The sequence below is a fragment of the Morone saxatilis genome, unplaced genomic scaffold (genome assembly GCF_004916995.1).
Source record: "Morone saxatilis isolate NCDOM2014 unplaced genomic scaffold, NCSU_SB_2.0 Contig8, whole genome shotgun sequence".
Taxonomy (NCBI): domain Eukaryota; kingdom Metazoa; phylum Chordata; class Actinopteri; family Moronidae; genus Morone; species Morone saxatilis.
In genome coordinates this window covers 21201832-21219322 of record NW_023340257.1, presented here as the reverse complement: position 1 = coordinate 21219322, position 17491 = coordinate 21201832, and the positions used below count along the sequence as shown (strand labels likewise).

At 40.8% G+C, this 17491-nt stretch overlaps 2 protein-coding genes across 2 annotated transcripts in view; both read right to left on the bottom strand.

Moving 5' to 3' along the window:
* Positions 1-1706, bottom strand: part of n4bp2l2 (NEDD4 binding protein 2-like 2) — a 2946-nt gene extending 1240 nt beyond the window's left edge. Inside the window, exons 1-3 of the mRNA XM_035680210.1 lie at positions 1601-1706; positions 393-1384; positions 153-277 (exon numbers count right to left, since the gene is read on the bottom strand). Of these exons, the coding sequence (XP_035536103.1) occupies positions 153-277; positions 393-1384 (1117 nt within the window). The 5' untranslated portion in view covers positions 1601-1706. The remainder of the gene's footprint in view (positions 1-152; positions 278-392; positions 1385-1600) is intronic.
* A 587-nt stretch (positions 1707-2293) lies between these two features.
* Positions 2294-17006, bottom strand: brca2 (BRCA2 DNA repair associated). Its single transcript, XM_035680221.1, has 27 exons — positions 16869-17006; positions 16500-16598; positions 16084-16311; positions 15842-15905; positions 15425-15477; positions 15295-15323; positions 15075-15186; positions 14936-14991; positions 14167-14257; positions 13361-14026; positions 7962-13250; positions 7671-7769; positions 7511-7580; positions 6938-7416; positions 6659-6849; positions 6366-6553; positions 6049-6219; positions 5331-5700; positions 5086-5241; positions 4856-5003; positions 4671-4783; positions 4390-4588; positions 4116-4282; positions 3869-4007; positions 3532-3788; positions 2896-3039; positions 2294-2802 (listed from the first exon to the last, which is right to left on the bottom strand). Exons 2-27 carry the CDS (start codon positions 16564-16566, stop codon positions 2443-2445), a joined length of 9906 nt encoding a protein of 3301 aa, XP_035536114.1. The 5' UTR covers positions 16567-16598; positions 16869-17006; the 3' UTR covers positions 2294-2442.
* Positions 17007-17491: the final 485 nt, after the last annotated feature.

The window sequence follows — 17491 nt, the reverse complement described above, 5'->3', positions numbered from 1 at the left end:
ACTTACTTCCTATTTAAATACTAATAATCTATACTGAACTGTCTTGTTTCTATCTACACTGTACAGCATCTCGTCTGTCTACAATCTACATATGTGTATGAGACATTTTTTTTTTTAGAAATAAGCTGTGTGAACATTTAAGGGAACAATACCTCTCCGCTGGTTCCACTCATGTGCCGCTCCGAGAAAGCCTGGTTCATAGCGGTAGCCCTCTCTGTGAGTAAAGTAGTCATCTGTGCTCAGTATCAGCCCACTGGGACCGGTGGAGAGCAGCTCCCTGCCACAAAGATGTACAATGAAAATGAAACGTTCAGGCTTTGAAATGTAGTTTTAGATTCCTTTAAACTGACAGTGCACTAATTAAACACACTCAAGGTTGCACAAAGGTGTACCTGGCCAGTGTTGATTTACCAGATCCTGGTAATCCCCTCATCAAGATCAGCACCGAGGAAGGATGGTATGCATTGCTTTCATCAGGGGGTCGGCAGTGATGCTCCCGCTGTTTACTTTCTGACTCATATCTCTGGCGTCCATCATAATCTTCACCCAACTGACCCCGTTCTTCTTTTCTATCTCTAGACCATCCACCGCTTATGTTACCTGAGTGTTCATCATAGCTACAACCGCGTTCGTCCCTGTCAAAGTGGGGCGGAGAATCTCCATAAAAGCCCTGAGAGGGGTGACGGATTGGGTGCGGGAAGCTGGAAAATCTTTGGAAATGCGACTCATCCTGATACTGGTTGGTCCCACCAGAACTGCCCCAGTTTTGATTCCTGTGTGATGATGGGTTTTGTGGATTTGGGAATACGGACGGGGGTGGTGGGCGATGGAATGGGGGCCTGTGAGATCTTGGGTTTGGCGGTCTGTTCGGTGTTTGAGGATGAGGCCACTGGTTTTGAGTAGGAGCAGAGCTCTGGTCCACGCCCGGTCTCGGTCTTCTGTGGTGGTATGGCTCATTCTGATACCAGTGGGGCCAGGATGCCTGCTTCTGTCCACCGCTTTTCTGGAAGCCGTCTGTTTGTGCAGATTTAACAGCCTTCTCCTGGATCTCTTTGCCGGTAGACTGAAGAAAAGCTGCACCTCGTCTCCCTGGGTTCTCATTAGCACTATCCGGAGTATCGATCTTCTCCAGCTCTTTGTAAAACTCGCTCAGTGTGTCTTCAAAGTCAGACTTGACTTTGGCTCTCTTTGGAGGAAATGCTGGCCCGATGAAGGTGGTGCTGGTGAGTCCTACCTCCTTTAACACACGCTGCCTCACACTTGTGTCTGGACTGTTGGAGCCATTACTCACTAATGTAGTGTCTTTGTCAGCAGAGTCATCTCTCTCACGCACACCCACACACGGGTTTTTTATGCCACCAGAGGAGGATTGAGTGTGAGACATCTGATAGAAAACAGATTAAATACAGTCAACACACTGCACGGCCACACAATATTAGAAATCATTACTTTAAATGGTTTGTGTTACACGCAGTGAAGCTAAAACCGAAACCAAGCCATTCATTAGAAAACGTCACCGAGCTGTACAGAAGACGGTGAGAAACAATGTACTTCAATACGGCAACACACACAGAAAATGTCGCTGCTCAGCACCGCTCACCGTTTATATTCAGGACGCATAAAAAAGGGAAACAACATTAACAGAAAATACTCGGCACACGGTTTCCACATTTCTGGTGCCTTGTGTTTACGGAAGTTACGTCATTCTTCTTCGCTTCATTAACGGTCGTGGAAGCGGGTACTGAGTCCGCCAGCGCCACCAGCTGGACTGGATTGTAATGCAAGGTGTTGCTTCATCTCCTTTTGGTAACAACTGTATAGTGGAAGCGAAGTGGGCTGGATTATTAGGAGACCAATATATTTTATGGTAAACTGGGTTTTAGTTTTCTATCTGTATACCTTTGGTGAGACTATGAAGTCAATTTACTTTAATAATATGCTATTAAAGTGAATTTGAACATTTTTATACATTAATAGCTGACACATCAAACATGCACTAGTTATTAACCTTTTGTTGCCAGTAAGCAACTTTACACATTAAAATGACACAGGAGAATTCCCCTTTTTGTTTTGTTTTTTGTTGTTAAAATATTGCATTAAAAAAACAACTAAGCATGTCACCATCTACAGGTGTGACCAGAGCTCAGGTATTTGTCTTCAAACAGCACAAATAAGGAACAATAAAGCTAAACTGCAGGAATGTAATTCTAAATTTGTTTAACCAGCTTAACAAAACAGTAGACTGAAGAGAAGACCAGTATGAAGTAATGACATGATTTTACTGATGTGAAGTGATTTCACCTCTTTAATGAGTCCAGAGACTACAAAAACAACCACAGAATATGTGCCACATGCAGACTTTTAGCCTTAGCATCCACTCATTTGTACAGTTTTTTAAAAGTTTAGTGTGTTCATCATCATCATCATCATCATCATACAGTCTTATGTACCTAAATCACCAACAAGCAAAGCCTGAGTATCAATCATAGCCAGTTCCTCGTCATTCACCCATTCATCTTCCACCGGTGAACTGACGGGTTTGCGAGCTGGAGTCTGTGCAGTTTTTAAAGTGCTTTGTGTCCCAGACCTCCGAGGGGGGTTGAATGTCTTTTTTATACATGGAGAAACCACTGAGCCCAGGTGGGGGAGAGGTGGTGGAGATGGGATACGAGACAGATAGTCCAGAGCTCTCCTCCTCTTCAAGCTGGTAGGGTCTTTCTCTGTTGAACAGTTTTTTGCAGGAGGGTTCCTGCTAACAGGCGTAAAGGATCCAAGGCTTCTGACTGGCTGCTGAGACGTCAGCTGCATAAAAAAGGACACAGTGTTAGCTTTTCTCTTCAATAGGAAGCAGTTACAAAACAGTCCCAGATACCACAGCAAGTACCGTAAACTCACATTCGTCTTTGTGTCCTGTCTTCTGTGTATTGTCGAAGCTGGGGTTCGTGTTTGCAGAGCTGGAGAGGAGATGGACGTAAGGCCATCAGATTTGACTAAATGCAACAGCTTCTCCTCAGCAGTTAGAAAGAAGTCTTCCTGGCCCTGAAAATATATGATGAAAATTGTGGTTATTGTGTCATCTTAACATTTTATTGTATCCAAACCAAGGAGATGGAGAAAAGAAAGATAAGAAAGCTCTAGATCGTCCGGTGAGCTGTTAACCCTTCTAAAGAATCATTTCAGGATATGACACACTTTACCATTATTCTGTATGTCTCATGTGTCTGTATGCAGTGTTGAATCTGTTAGCGGTCAATAAGAGAGACCACACATACTAAAACTTTGCTATTTCATTTCTTTTTTTACAAATACGTTTCCAGTGCTGGCACAACGTCTTTTAGAAGTTAACTCAGTAAATATGACAAAATTGCTTTATATTTTTACCAGTCAGCATTTCCAATTTCATCTATCATAATTCACCTGTACTTTAATGGAATTATACTGTAGCTAATGCGACTGCTCCAGAGCACAAAGCACTTTGTGAGAGCATCCGGCCGTTGATAAACAAGATATCTTTAGATTGTAGCACTGTACCTGGACCAGGTTTCTGAGTTGGCTGAGGGATTCCTGGAGATGAGCTTCCTTGGGGTTTGTTGAGAAGACAGTCAAATCTCCAGCGTACACAACAGGAGTGGGAGACATGGACTGACCTCTCAGCTGCAGGTTGCTCAGAGCCAACAGGACACATGGTTTTACCACATCTTCCAAGCCAGACTGAGCCAAGCTGCTGAAACAGCGCACTTTTACAAAGTTCAGTTTCCCATCTGCCAAATAAAATGCTGGAGAGAAACCTGTGTTCAAAATTACAAACAATCACTTAGTAAACAATACACTTATGGCAGAAACAGTGAAGAAAAAAAAAATCCCCTACCCTGTCCATCTATGATACTGATGACGTATCCGGTGAGATCGACCTCTCCACACAGTGGCTGCAATTCTTGGTTTTGAAGATCCACAAAATGGCTACAGGCCCTCGGTTGAAAACGTGTTGCTAACCATTCCTTAGAAGCCTGAATCATTCAACAAATCACAAGTATTATAAATCATTTCCATCATCTATCTAAATGTATAAATACTGTATGTATAATTCCATCTGTACACTGAGTGTGATTAAGTACCCGCAGGTCCTGAAACTGTGTTTTCTTTGTCCCAGTCAGCTGAACAGTTGTGCTACCGCCATGTTTCTTTCCATCCGAAGTGGCGAGGTTATAGACTTTGTATCGACTGCCTTCCTTCAATAAAGACTGAAGATCGGAGGGAGGCCGCCAAAGGTTCAACTGGTACACTAAAACAAAACCAACAACACAATTTTAAATCAGTATTTGAATAGACAAGAGTACATACATTAAAGTAACTATTGTACATCTAAAATAAATAAATACAAAGACACACCACTGCCAGGTTGGCCTATGGAGTCAGCAAAGCAGAGTCTCCACACGGGTGTAACGTCTCTCTTCAGACAGCTACCTTCGCAGTCTTCTGCATTTTCTAAAGCTCGTCGATACCGATCCTGCAGTTCAGCCTGCTTTTTCTCCAGCAGAGAACACCTGAAGGTACGTAGAGTCTCCAACTGCTGTTCACTCAAATTAGCCTTGGACAAGTAAGAGTACAATTAAAATTCATAAGAGAAATTAAGTCAAAAAATGAAGTCTGTAAAGTAAATTTCTTATCACCTCGAGGTAAGCTGGGTCATCCCCCACTGCTTCATAGAGCTCCTCTCCGTCTTGGAGACTCGCAATATCCCTACGAGTCATTGTCCGTCTTCTTCGTTGAGGTTTGTTATTACCTGAAGATGACATTTTGTTGAAACGTATTCCATTTCAGCCTGTACATAACATACTGCAAACATGTTTCCTACCTTTCTCATCCTTTTCAAATTCAGCTTGAATCTTCGCAAATAGGTTCTCCATAGCTTTTTGTTTGTGGCTGTTGTATCGTCTCGCCTCTCTCTCTTCTGCACGAACAGAACGGAACACAACACCTCCATCTGGTTTCCTCTCCATCCACTGGAAAATGGGAGAGGCATATGAATATATATGAACATCCAGGAGAAACAATAAAAATATATCAATGCAAGACTAAACGCACCTGTATGGGGTAGCTTCTCAGTATGACAATGTCCACACATCCTACTGGGCCTCCACTGCTGTACAAACAGGAGACAGGAAGCAGGAATGGTCGTGGATCCTTGTGAAATCCAAGCTTAGCATCCCATCGTGTGGGCCTGCTGCTATTGGCGCAAATCTAAAAAACATGAACACATAATAAGCCAACTTGTTATTTGTTTGCCTTGTGGACAGATAAAATAACTTGTTGTCTCTGTCTTAAAATACCTTTAACATGAGAGATTCAGGGGCCTCCAGAGGGGAGCAAGCATCTTGTGATCCCACCAGCTGAGCCCCATTGATGATTATCTTCCCACCGACAGCCAGTCGTCCTCTGTGCAGCATGGCAGTCAGAGGTTCATCCAGCTGGGCTTTAATTGTATACCATCCATCTGTCAGCCAAACAACTGCAGAAGGGTTTTCAACCTTGGACTCAGTACCTGGAGTCTTGATGTCACTAAAACTGTGTTTTTTGGGGGAGAGACCCCTTGAGACAACCCCACAAACACAGAGGACCATAGTTTTGGCTGCTGTGTCGTCCTTTTCCATGATCTTTCTCAGAGCCGGCCTGCGACTGTGGTCCACCTCTACATCATATCTAATATGCATAAAATTAAATAAATCTTTAGAACAAGCATTTAAATAAAAAGACATTTAACATCAAACAAATTTGATTGATTTGTATGAATTAGTGTAAGTGTAATGTGACTAATTCAAATATAATGATTCAATAAAATTGCACTGTACTTGACATTATTAGCCAAAAAGCTAATTAAAATCAAGCCTTTAAACCTTGCACAAAATGGCATTTGGAAATGTGTAATACCATTGTTAGGTTAGGGATATATATATATATACACACACACACTTGTGTGGATGTCTTTCAATGAAATTAACTTCAACCACAGGAACATGCAGAACTAAAACAAGCTATAATCCTACATACCTGTACTTCAGTTGAAGGAGAACCTGCTCTGGGTTGAGACAGAGGCTGCCCATTGTTTCTGGAAAGGATCTTTCCATGGAGGCCTGCTTCCATACAATCCATCTGTAGTGATTGTACACCCAATCCTCACTGATCAGTTTAGGATCCACACCAGGGGTGTCACACAATGCTCTGTGGACAGTGTGGAACAAGACGATATTCAGTACCATTAGCCCGCAGTCTGCATTTGCACATACCAACATACACCTGGTTTCTCAAACATTCTAATAACAATACAAAGCCGGGCTGATTTAAACTCAACTAGAATTTAAAAATACCTATAAAACTCTTCTTTCCCTGCAGTCCCATCACTGCTGGGGATCAGCCATCCTCCATCAGCAAGTTGAACACCACCTCCGTCTATAAATGCTTCCTTTTTGACAAACTGCTGTAAATTGAAGCGAAAAGATTCTGCAGTCTCACTGGTGATCTCGTACACATGCTGATGAACTCCATATTCATACAGCTGAAAAACAAGAACATGAGCATGTCAAAAAGTGGTTTTCTTCACAGGGATCTCGTTTATAAACAGATACATCAAAATCAACTGAGAAAACAGTTCTGGCCTTGCCTGCTTTTGGGTGTATCTCGCAGGAGGCTTTCCATTCACTGCAGCTTTTAATGGTATCCTCGACACTCCACAGGTTTTGGTTAGAAACAAACTACCTGGCAAAGGCCGAATGTTCTGGCGCTTCTTTTTCCTGATCCTCATGTCTTGCATATCTCGTGCCAGCTCTACGTTAGGAAGATTCTGAAACATGTCTGTAGATCACAAAAACATCACTATTCACATGTTGTGCAGAGTATTTACAGTGTATCATACTGACTTCATCCAAAAGAATTACTGAACCTTGGCTTCTGGACAATGTATCCTCCACACGTGAGTTCTCTGATCCACAACCCACAGGAAGGTTTTGATTATGAATCAGATTATCATTTGTAGTATCGGCTAAAGCCACAGTCTGAATGTCCTTGCTTTTATTACCAGTTACATCTGTAGTGCTTTGTGTTTTCTTAGTGGGTGGTACATAAGTGTTGCTGTTGAAGGGCGTTACAAACAGATGGTGGTTTTTATCCTCCTCCTCCTGTGGTTTAGAGGAGCTCTGTTGGACAATAGTTCTTTGTTTTTTGAATGGAGGAACAAACACAGGAGGTGTTCTTATGTTGTCCTTGAGCACTGTATTCTTGCGACTCTCTGTCTTTGCACTCTTAAGGAATGGAGGAACAAACGTGGGCATCTTGGAATGTGCTGACCTGCTGTCTCCTGGGGTTGAGTGCCGTGTTGGTGTTGTCTTTTGCAATCTGGTTTCCACATAATTTATTCCATTCCTGTAAGATACAAAACAAAGACAAGACAAGACAAGGCGCTGATAACTTGTGTAGGCCACTTGAAAACATGGCCAACAATTCACCTGCAACTTACCTATGGGGTGTCGTGATGTTTGGATGAAGAGAGACGCTGTATCTGAAAACTCTCCTGTCTTTCATTACAACTTAATTAAGAAAAAAAAATCAAGAATTACTTCACTTATAACACAAAATATGTGTTCTTTCTTTCATTTGTTACAGTGCCAGTGACTTACCATTTGGACTGCTTATTTCCGGACGGAGTGTTGAACCTCTTGGACCATCAACAGTCCTGTCAAATTCTTCCAGTAATCGTCTTTTCAGGGGAGGCTGACCTGGAATATTTCAAATAAGTAAGGAAACAGTTTATGGTTAATAAACATATGTGTAACAGATTGATATGGGTAATATACCAGCATTGTTGTAGATAATTTAAAAAAATAATGGTATTTTTGCAACATGGGAACAATTTATCAACAATAAACATATTATATAACTTAGATTTCCGAGTAGTAACAGACACTTACCAGCCATATCTGGGTCCTCTGTGAGTCTTTTTCCTGTCCCTTTTTGTTCCTCAACAGATTTGTTGCTGCATTTTTGGTTATCTTGCAGTGGCACATTTTCTGAAGTCATTGAGAGTCTTAGACTTTCATCCTCTAACAGAGCTTTAGTGCAGTCCAGAGCTTCCTGGGCAAGAAACTTCTGCTGGGTTTCAGTGCATCCACTTAGGTTAAGTGACTGAAAGAATAGAACCGGAGATTCTTCTGTCTTTTTTACCTGAGATCCCTCACTGCTGCTTATCTGATTTATTTCATAGTCCGACACACTTGACATTTCCTCTCCGAGGCTGTCATGGAGGTTGCCCACCACTGATGAGGTAATTTTACCTTCTTCAATCTTAAATCTGTCTGTAGATGCCTTTTCTTTGAGGAGTCTTTCAGTTTCATTTTCATTGTCAGTCACTTGCAAAGAGGTTAAAGGTTTAACCACCTGAGGGGCACTTTCCTTTGTGGGCTGTTTGTCACTGGCTGTGGCAAGATTAGAATTTGAATGATACTCTCCATCAGCAAATTCTTTAAGAAGGTTTTTTGCTTTCGAAAGATTTGTCTGTGACACATGGACTTTTGCTCCCCCTGCAGTTGTGAAACCACAATGTATATTTTCTGTATCATTTCGAGCATCCCTGTGTTCACTCTCTCTTGTGTCTGAAACAGTTGGGATCTCTGTACTGAAACTGGTGTCACTGAAGAGAGCTTTTGCTTTCTGGAGGGCCTCAGCTGAAAATGCAACTGGCTTACCACTGGCAGCACGAAATCCACCATTTCTGGGAGGTGGAGGAGGACCTGGCATCTTGGAATGTGTTGGTTTTACAGCGATTTTATCCTCAACTCCTTCACATTCACTTAACAGAGTTTTTGCTTTCTTTAGGGCTGCAGATGAAATAACAACTCCTTTTCCACTGGCTGTCTGAAACCCACCATTCTGTGGTGGCACTGTCTCTACTTTGTGTCTCAGCTCTTTGTTTGTGTCATCAAACATGGCACTTTCATTCAATAGAGACTGTGCTTTTGTCATAGCGTCATCCGACACAGATACTTGTTTTCCGCTGGCTGTGCGGAATCCACCACTGTTGCTCAATTCATTGATGTCAGAGCAACCAATGTTCTTTGAGGATGTGCACAATAGGGAAGAAAGTGGCTTTGATATCAAAGATGGGTTTCCGTGTAAAGATGCTGCATTGGTAGAATCTGGCATGTTCTTAAAAACCCCTTTGTGAATCTCCACGTCATCACTATGCAGCATCTTTTCATGGATCAAAACTGGTCCCACGGTCACATTTTCAAACTCAGAGCACCCACTTCCAGGTGCTTCACAAATGTTTATGGTCGCCCTTTGATCTTGTTCAAATTTTGAGAGGTTTTTATTTTTACTGCCACTTCCACTGACAGGTGCAATACTTTTCCTATGCTTTAATGGCATGCTTTCTTTACCGTCCATTATGTCACAGTCCTTGAAGAAAGCATCTGCATCTTGCATTTCTTTTGTGGAAATACAATCATCATCACAATTTTTTAAAAGCTCTTTTGCTTTCAAAACATTTTTCTGTGACACATGGACTTTTGCTCCCCCTGCAGTTGTGAAACCACAATGATTTTTTTCTGTATCATTTCGAGCATCTTTGTGTTCACTCTTCCTTGTGTCGGAAACAGCTGGGATCTCTGCACTGACATGAATGTCACTGAAGAGAGCTTTTGCTTTCTGGAGGGCCTCAGATGAAAATGCAACTGGCTTACCACTGGCTGCAAGAAATCCACAATTCCTGGATGGTAAAGCAGGAACTGGCATCTTGGAATGTGTTGGTTTTACACCGATTTCATCCTCACCTCCTTCACATTCACTTAACAGAGTTTTTGCTTTCTTTAGGGCTGCAGATGAAATAGTAACTCCTTTTCCACTGGCTGTCTGAAACCCACCATTCTGTGGTGGCATGGTCTCTACTTTGTGTTTCAGCTCTTTGTTTGTGTCATCAACCGTGGCACTTTCATTCAATAGTGAATGTGCTTTTGTCATAGCGTCATCCAACACTTTTTTCCCGCTGGCTGTGCAAAATCCACCACTGTTGCTCAATTCATTGATGGCTCCGGCATCAATGTTCTTTGATGTTGTGCACAATGGGGAAGAAAGTGTCTGTGCCTTCAGATATGGGTTTCCGTGTAAAGATGCTCCATTGGTAGAATCTGGCGTGTTCTTAAAAACCCCTTTGGGAATCTCTACATCATCACTATGCAGCATTTTTTCATGGTTCACAACTGGTCTTACAGTCACATTTTCAAACTCAGTGCATCCACTTCCAGGTTCTTCAGAAATGTTTCTCACCCTCTGATCTTGTTTAAATTTCCTCTCATTGTCACTTCCACTCAAAGGTTTTATACTTTTCTTATGTTTTTCTAGCATGCCATCTTCACCGTCAATAATGTCCAAGTCCTTAAAGAAAGCACCTGCTTCTTGCTTTGCTTTTGTTGAAACAGAACCATCATCAAATTCTTTCAAAAGGTTTTTAGCTTTCAGCAGACTTTTCTGTGACACATGGACTTTTGTTCCCCCTGCAGTCGAGAAACCACATTGTATTATTTCCTTATTTCCAGCACTGACTTGTTTCTTGTCACTGTTTCTTGTGCCTGAAACAGCTGGGATCTCTGCACTGAAATTAATGTCACTGAAGAGAGCTTTTGCTTTCTGGAGGGCATCAGATGAAAATGCCACTGACTTCCTGGGTGGTAGAGCAGGAGCTGGCATCTTAGAATGTGTTGGTTTTTCTTCAACTTCATCACACTGACTCAACAATGATCTTGCTTTCTTGAGAGCTGCAGATGAAATGGCAACTCCTCTGCCGCTGGCTGTCTGAAAGCCACCATTCTTGGGTGGTGAAACCTGAATTTGATTAGCGAGGTAACCTGTTCTTAAAGCATCTTTTTGTTTCAGTTGTTTGTTTGTGTCCTCAGGTGTATGAATGTCATTCAAAAGAACCTCCGCTTTCTTCATTGCATCAGCTGACACAAATACTTTCTCCCCACTTGCTGTACAGAATCCACCACCATTACTCAATTCACTGGTGACAGAGGAGCTAATATTCCTTGATGTTGTGCATGAGACAGATGGAAGTGCTTTTGCAGACGAAGATGGGTTTCCATGTAAAGAAGCTGGCGTATTCTTAAAACCAAAAGTGGGAATCTCCACATTATGTTGCACAACTTCTGTATGGCACTCAGCACTCACATTTTCAAATTCACTGACTGGTTCTTCAGAAAAGTTTACTTCCATCTCTTGAACATTTTTACATTTCTGAAGGTTTTTCGTATGACTGACACTTGGCAAGGGTTCTATGTTCTTTTTCTGTTTTACTGACATGGCAACGTTACTCTCTGTAACGTCACAGTCTTTAAAGAAAGCATCTGCCTCTTGCATGGCTTTTGCTGATATAGAAATCCCCTTGCCACTGGCCATTTGAAAACCACTTTGACACAAGTTGGTTGTTTCCGTTTTGTTGACAGACTCCGTCATGGTGGAAAAACAGCCCACAGTATCATTACCATAACCTGTGAACTTCAAATTATCTTCTTTATGATGCAAAAAGTTATCAGTGTGATTGTCCATGCTGCACTTCTGCTGTGTTTTAGCATCAGTTTCACTACTTAGCTTGTCCGGGAATTTTTGACTTGTCACAAGATTCTCATCTAAATCTGCAAACAGAGCTCTTGCTTTGCTCAGACACTTTTTTGAAACTCTCAAAACATTTCCTCCAGCAGTCTTAAATCCCACACCAAGCATCAATGGATTTTTGTTTTCCAGCTTGCTTGTTTCAGTGTGCCCAGCTCTGTCAAGATTTTTGGTTTTAGCTGACACAATACCTCTACTGCCTTCAGAGATGTACTTTGAAGAGAAAGACATATCTTCAGTAGAGGAATTTTCTTTTTTAATTGCACTGGGCAATGGCAAACATGTGGATTTACCTGTGATGCATGTTTCAGGATTTGGCTTACCATCTGAAACTAAGGTAAGTTTGTCATGCATCATAGTTACTGCCAAGTGCTGTTCACCATCTGAATTGAAACTGTCATCAAAGTCTATACCCGTAAGAAAATCAGGGTCAAGTTCTTTGTCAACTTTTTGGGCAGAGGTGGCAGTATCTTGGCAATGTTGTTTTAGCTTTGCAGTTTTGAACTGTGTAAATTCAAACTGGCTATCTGCTTCTTCCAAGAAAGTGCACAGCTCGGTCACATCAGCTTTTTGTGAAGCTGTTAAATGGCAACTGCTATCCACAGATTTTTCACTTGAAGAAGGTTGGTTTGAGTTAGAGGTTGGATTCTTCACTGATCCATGACTCATGCGCAGTTTATCTTCAGAACCATGGCCACATTTGATGGGCTGATCACTAAAACTTTCCACTTTGGTGTCTTCAAAGAGATGCTTGGCTCTCTCCATGTTGGCTGTGGAAATTTGTATACCCTTATTTGAAGCAGTTTTGAATCCTGATGCATGGACAGAAGGAAGAGAAACTGTTGTTTTCTCTGGCAGGCTGCCATGAACTTGACCATTAAGTGGAATGCAATTATCAACAGTTATTTTTGCACTGCTGATTAGTTGTGTTGATTTGTTCTCTATGGGCAACTCAATCTCTCTCCCAGGGCCCACTGTCTGGCTGTCCTTGACTGCACTGGACTGATTGGCATCAGTTTCAGCTTCTTGTAAAATATCATCCGACTGTACTTTTCCATTTCCTTTTTTTGTAGATGGAAAAGGAGTGGCCCAGTGGATATCAGTTTTAAAGCCTGTCCACTGTTGACTTTGACCATTGTTCTCAGAGCTGGGAAGAACTAATGATGATGCAGTCACACAACTGATATCTGCAACAGCCGACTGGAATCCACTGTCACTTCCTGTGCCCTCATTGATGGAGCTATGTTGATTAGTGGTGGAAAAAGATCTGGTACTGACGCCATCAGAGTCATAGTGAAGGTTTGCTTGCCTTGCTTTCTGGTTAGCATGTTTCATGGCTGAAAGACAAGCTGATGGACAGAAGCCATTTTGAGGAGTATCCCCTGCTACTTTACTCAGTTTACCGGAGTCTGACATTTGACTGAAGTCTTGTGCAAAATCTCTGGAAAGCTGCGATATGTCAAGTTCCTGGACTTTTGCTTGAACAGATGGAGGACTTTCTTCAGTGAGATTTCCCTGTTTTTGCATCTGATTCTTCCCGATGCAATCTGCTTCATCAGGGGCTTTCAGCAACTGCTTCACATTCACTTCTTGCCCTGAAATAAAGTATGATGATTAAACATTATAAATTTAGTCATTGTAAAGAAAGGGATTTTTTACATTAATATAGCATTTTTATAATTAACATGCATGAGAAATGTATTACCAGACTCTGGAATCACCGGTGATGAATCCATCTTTTGAGACTGCGTGTCCTTCCCTAGAACTTGCGGGTCCGACGTCTCAACAGTGTAAACAAACTTTCTCTTTTTCTTAGTAAATCCATAGTCTCTGATTTTAACAGGTGGCCTGACAAACTGGCCAGAATCAAAGTCATTCTGTAGCTGTTCTGTGGAAATATTGTTTTCCATTTGTGTAGCAGGACTATTATCACGACACGAGGTATCCACAGTACAAGGTGGAATTTCAGATAAGCTCAATGGAGACCACTGGGTGATTTCAATATCTCCAGTTTTCACAGGTGGGGGTGAGGGAAGTCTGCCAGGCTCCTGATCAGCTGTTCTTTGTCCACTGGATGCAGCGTTGTTTGATGTTAAGACGTCTGTAGAGGTGCAGCCAAGTTCTTTTGTTGGGATGATTTGCTTTCTTTTGATTCTGTCGGTTTTTACTTTTCTCAGTGCTGAACTACTGTTGGTGAAAAATAGAGAGAGAACATCTTCAGCTCCATCAAGAACACTTGCTACGGTTCTGCGAATTTCTCCATCCTCAATAGCATCTGGTAGCTTCTGTCTCCAAACAAAGTCACTCTGATTCAGTGAACTCTGGGGGGAGGTATGGCACTCTAGATGCTGATCAGCCTCAGGGGAAACACCTGTTGATTACAGACCAGCAATCAGTATAATTTTGCATTATGCATCTAAAAGCCTGAGCGACACAAAATATTTATGTAATTCATATTCAGAGCTACTGCACCATCTTGGATATGAGCAAATTATAGAGAATAAACAGTACCTTGCTGACTGGTAGGCATGTCACCGTTTTTGGGTGACACCACTCCAACTTTGGATGAATTTGAAAGAGAAGGGAAAAGCTTCCGTACAAACTGAGAGAAATAAGACAGAAAAAGAATCTTATTATTTACTGTAATGGCATGTTTCCTCTGGCTTACACCAGAAAAAATGTTAACTGGGAACAATATCTGGATAATCCACTTTTGAGTGAGACTTGGAAAACAATCCTTGTACAAGTACATGACGTCTCCAGCTACTTTGATTCACAGTTGAGCCTTGATGTGCATAATTTCTGGGGTTCACTCTTTAAATCTCTGAGCAATGCTTCCAACATGGATTTAACCAAATCCTTTAACAGGCATTTTAGTGTAAAATCAGAGAATGCTGCCTGGTCTCTGACAATGAAAAGGAAAATATGGACATTTTTTCATATCCCCTTTTTCCTGTGATCACTAGGATAAAAAACTGGAGTGACTAAAAGTGCCCCATATGTGCCTCAAGCTGTGTACAGTTATATTAACTCAATGTGAATATTTTATGTCTTTGTTCTCCCTCTTACTTCATCTATTCATATTTCATAACATATGATGTGATGAATGTGTAGTGTCAATATATTATATCATAATACATATAGAGAATAAGATGTTTAACTTAAACGTCTCAAAAACCAAATAAAAGCTACTGTGTCACTGACATGAAATCAATACTGAGATGCTCATACAGCAAAACCACAGACTAACATTCAGTAGCAGGTTGGGCAGAGTACTCACAACAACATTTTTGTCTGCAGAAACACTCGCTGGGATGGGACTCTCATCAGGTTTAGCTATAAAATTGAGAAGACACTAATTATTTAACAAATCACATATACAGATTTCCAAAAACAACCGTCTAGTGTGATTTGCTTACTTAAAATCAAGGTGGATGGTATTGCTGGTGGGGTGTTCAGAGAACTGGTCCATGACATATCATGATGAATCTGTGCACCAAGACTTTCAGATATATTTTTGGCATAGTTGACCTGTTTAATTCAAAATATAAAGAGGGAAAACCTTGATGATATCCACATTCAAATGCCGGCATTTGGTGAAAGAAAAATAACATCACTGTTACGCTTTAATACACTTACTGGGGATTTTTGTGGAGTATGAAGCAGACCTGTACAAATGAAAAAAGCCAACAGATTACCCAATGATGATTAAATATTTTTTTCAAATATCAATTCAAACAGATGAAATACAGATATGCCTGCAACTCACCAAAACTATCCTGACTTTGAGGCTGAATACCTCCATATTTTGCACCTGGGATCCTACAAAGAACAAAACAGACATCAGAAACTGCCAGCAGAAGTGAGCACGCAACCGTAACTTTTTACAAAATGTATATGAAATTAGCCCCATAAACACTGAATTAAAAGCATATGCAAATAGATTTTAGCTGTGGACTTCTCTTTTTTTTTTGCTAATCAGCTTTTTTAAATGCCTTTAACTCTCCAATAATGGAAGGGAAATTAAAATCTTCCAGCATATTGACACATAACTTAAGATAAACACTGTTTCTACTGATGCCATTGAAATGAGAACTATGCAAAAATAAATGTATAATATTTAAACACTGTATAATTTCTCTTTCAAACAACACAGACAGCACGGTCTCAGGACTGTTGCACTTACCCCTCTTTTGCATTGTGAAACAAATTTGGACTTTGTGTTGCCATCCATGACAGCGTTTCCTTTTCTAAGACGTACCACAAAGAAACAGTATTTTTAGATACACGGAGGCTACTGCAGTTACACTGAATTTAAAATGTACTATGCAAACACCAATACTCCTGTTAGGCACGAGTTTACGTAACTGATAGAGCTGTTTAACCAATATTACTACATAAATATGTCCACCGTCAATCAAATATTACCTTTTTCAGCAGTGAACCACTGCTCGTCCTCAGTTTCAGGTGACACAATCCGACTGTGTCTGAAAACTTTGGGGGTTGAAAACAGCTGACTGTCTACTGCAGTTTTATCAAAAGGGGCTTTAAAATGCCCCTCTTGGTTAGCACACAGGTCATCTTGATCAGAGACATTCCCGTCAGTAGTTTGAGCTGTCAGTGCCTCAAACCAGTCCGGATCCAGTGGCCCCAGCTCTAAATTGGGGGAATAAAAAATGGTTTAAAGATCAGTAATAAGTATACAACCACCACAAAAACTATCTTTGTGATTATGCAGCTGGATTTTATTATATCATGAACCCTTTTAAAATGCAATGCCTTACAAAAGCCCTGCAACGTGATACATCTTTGTTCATTTTTTATTGTGACAACTGTTATCTTACCTTTCCATATTTCATCTTTGAGTGTGTCGTACATGTTCTTGGAGGGGAAATCCATTCCAGCTGACATGTGTAATGCCTAACATGTGCTATGTGGCACACCTGAGAAGACAAAGTTTTCATCACGGCATACCTTGGCATAAATGTTTTTTTTTAAGCCAAGTTAGTTAGCGTCAGCTTCAGATAACGTGAGAAAACTTTATAGTGAAACCGGTTAGGACAAATTGCCGAAAAGGTCACGTAAGCTAACGTTTTATTTAGCGGTGGCAAATGTTAGAAAAATACACAAATTCACGATTTAACAGATTACTTTGACATCATTCACAAAAAGAAACCAGACGTTAAAGAAGCCTTTAAGTCACAGTAACTTACCATGACGGTGTACGACAGTGTTGACTCTCATATCGCAATGACACGAATGTAAATATTACCGGCAAGCACAAACTACAGTAGCACTTTATGAATGTATTCATGTATTACTGAACCGACCTAACTTAGCTTAGCTAAGGTTTTCCCCTGCTACGAAAACAAACCTCGCGCGCCGCGTACCGGATGTCGGTCGACTTCAAAATAAGAGTCGTTTCAGTTCACGTTTATTTACAACAATAAAGGGGACTTAATACGTCTAATATTATTAATATTATTAGCATTCCCCTGTAAATAGTGGGTGGAGATTATGCTCGAATCTGTCATTTCTTCAATAAAAATTAATAATATGCTTGATATGAAAGCCCATTTCCGCCAATGTGACGAAAAAAAGAAGCATTCTGTAAGTCATTATAATGAAACTTTCTCAATATTTTGACTCAGTATCTCAAACGAATGACTTTGTGATACTAGGTCATTTACTTTTCTGAATATAAGAAAGGTTCTCATTATTTTGAGACACTAAGTCATTGTTTTGAGATAGTTATTATTTTGAGATGCTAAGTCAATATTTTGAGAAAGTTTCTCATTATGACTAACAAAATCCTTTTGTTTTTGTCACATTGGCA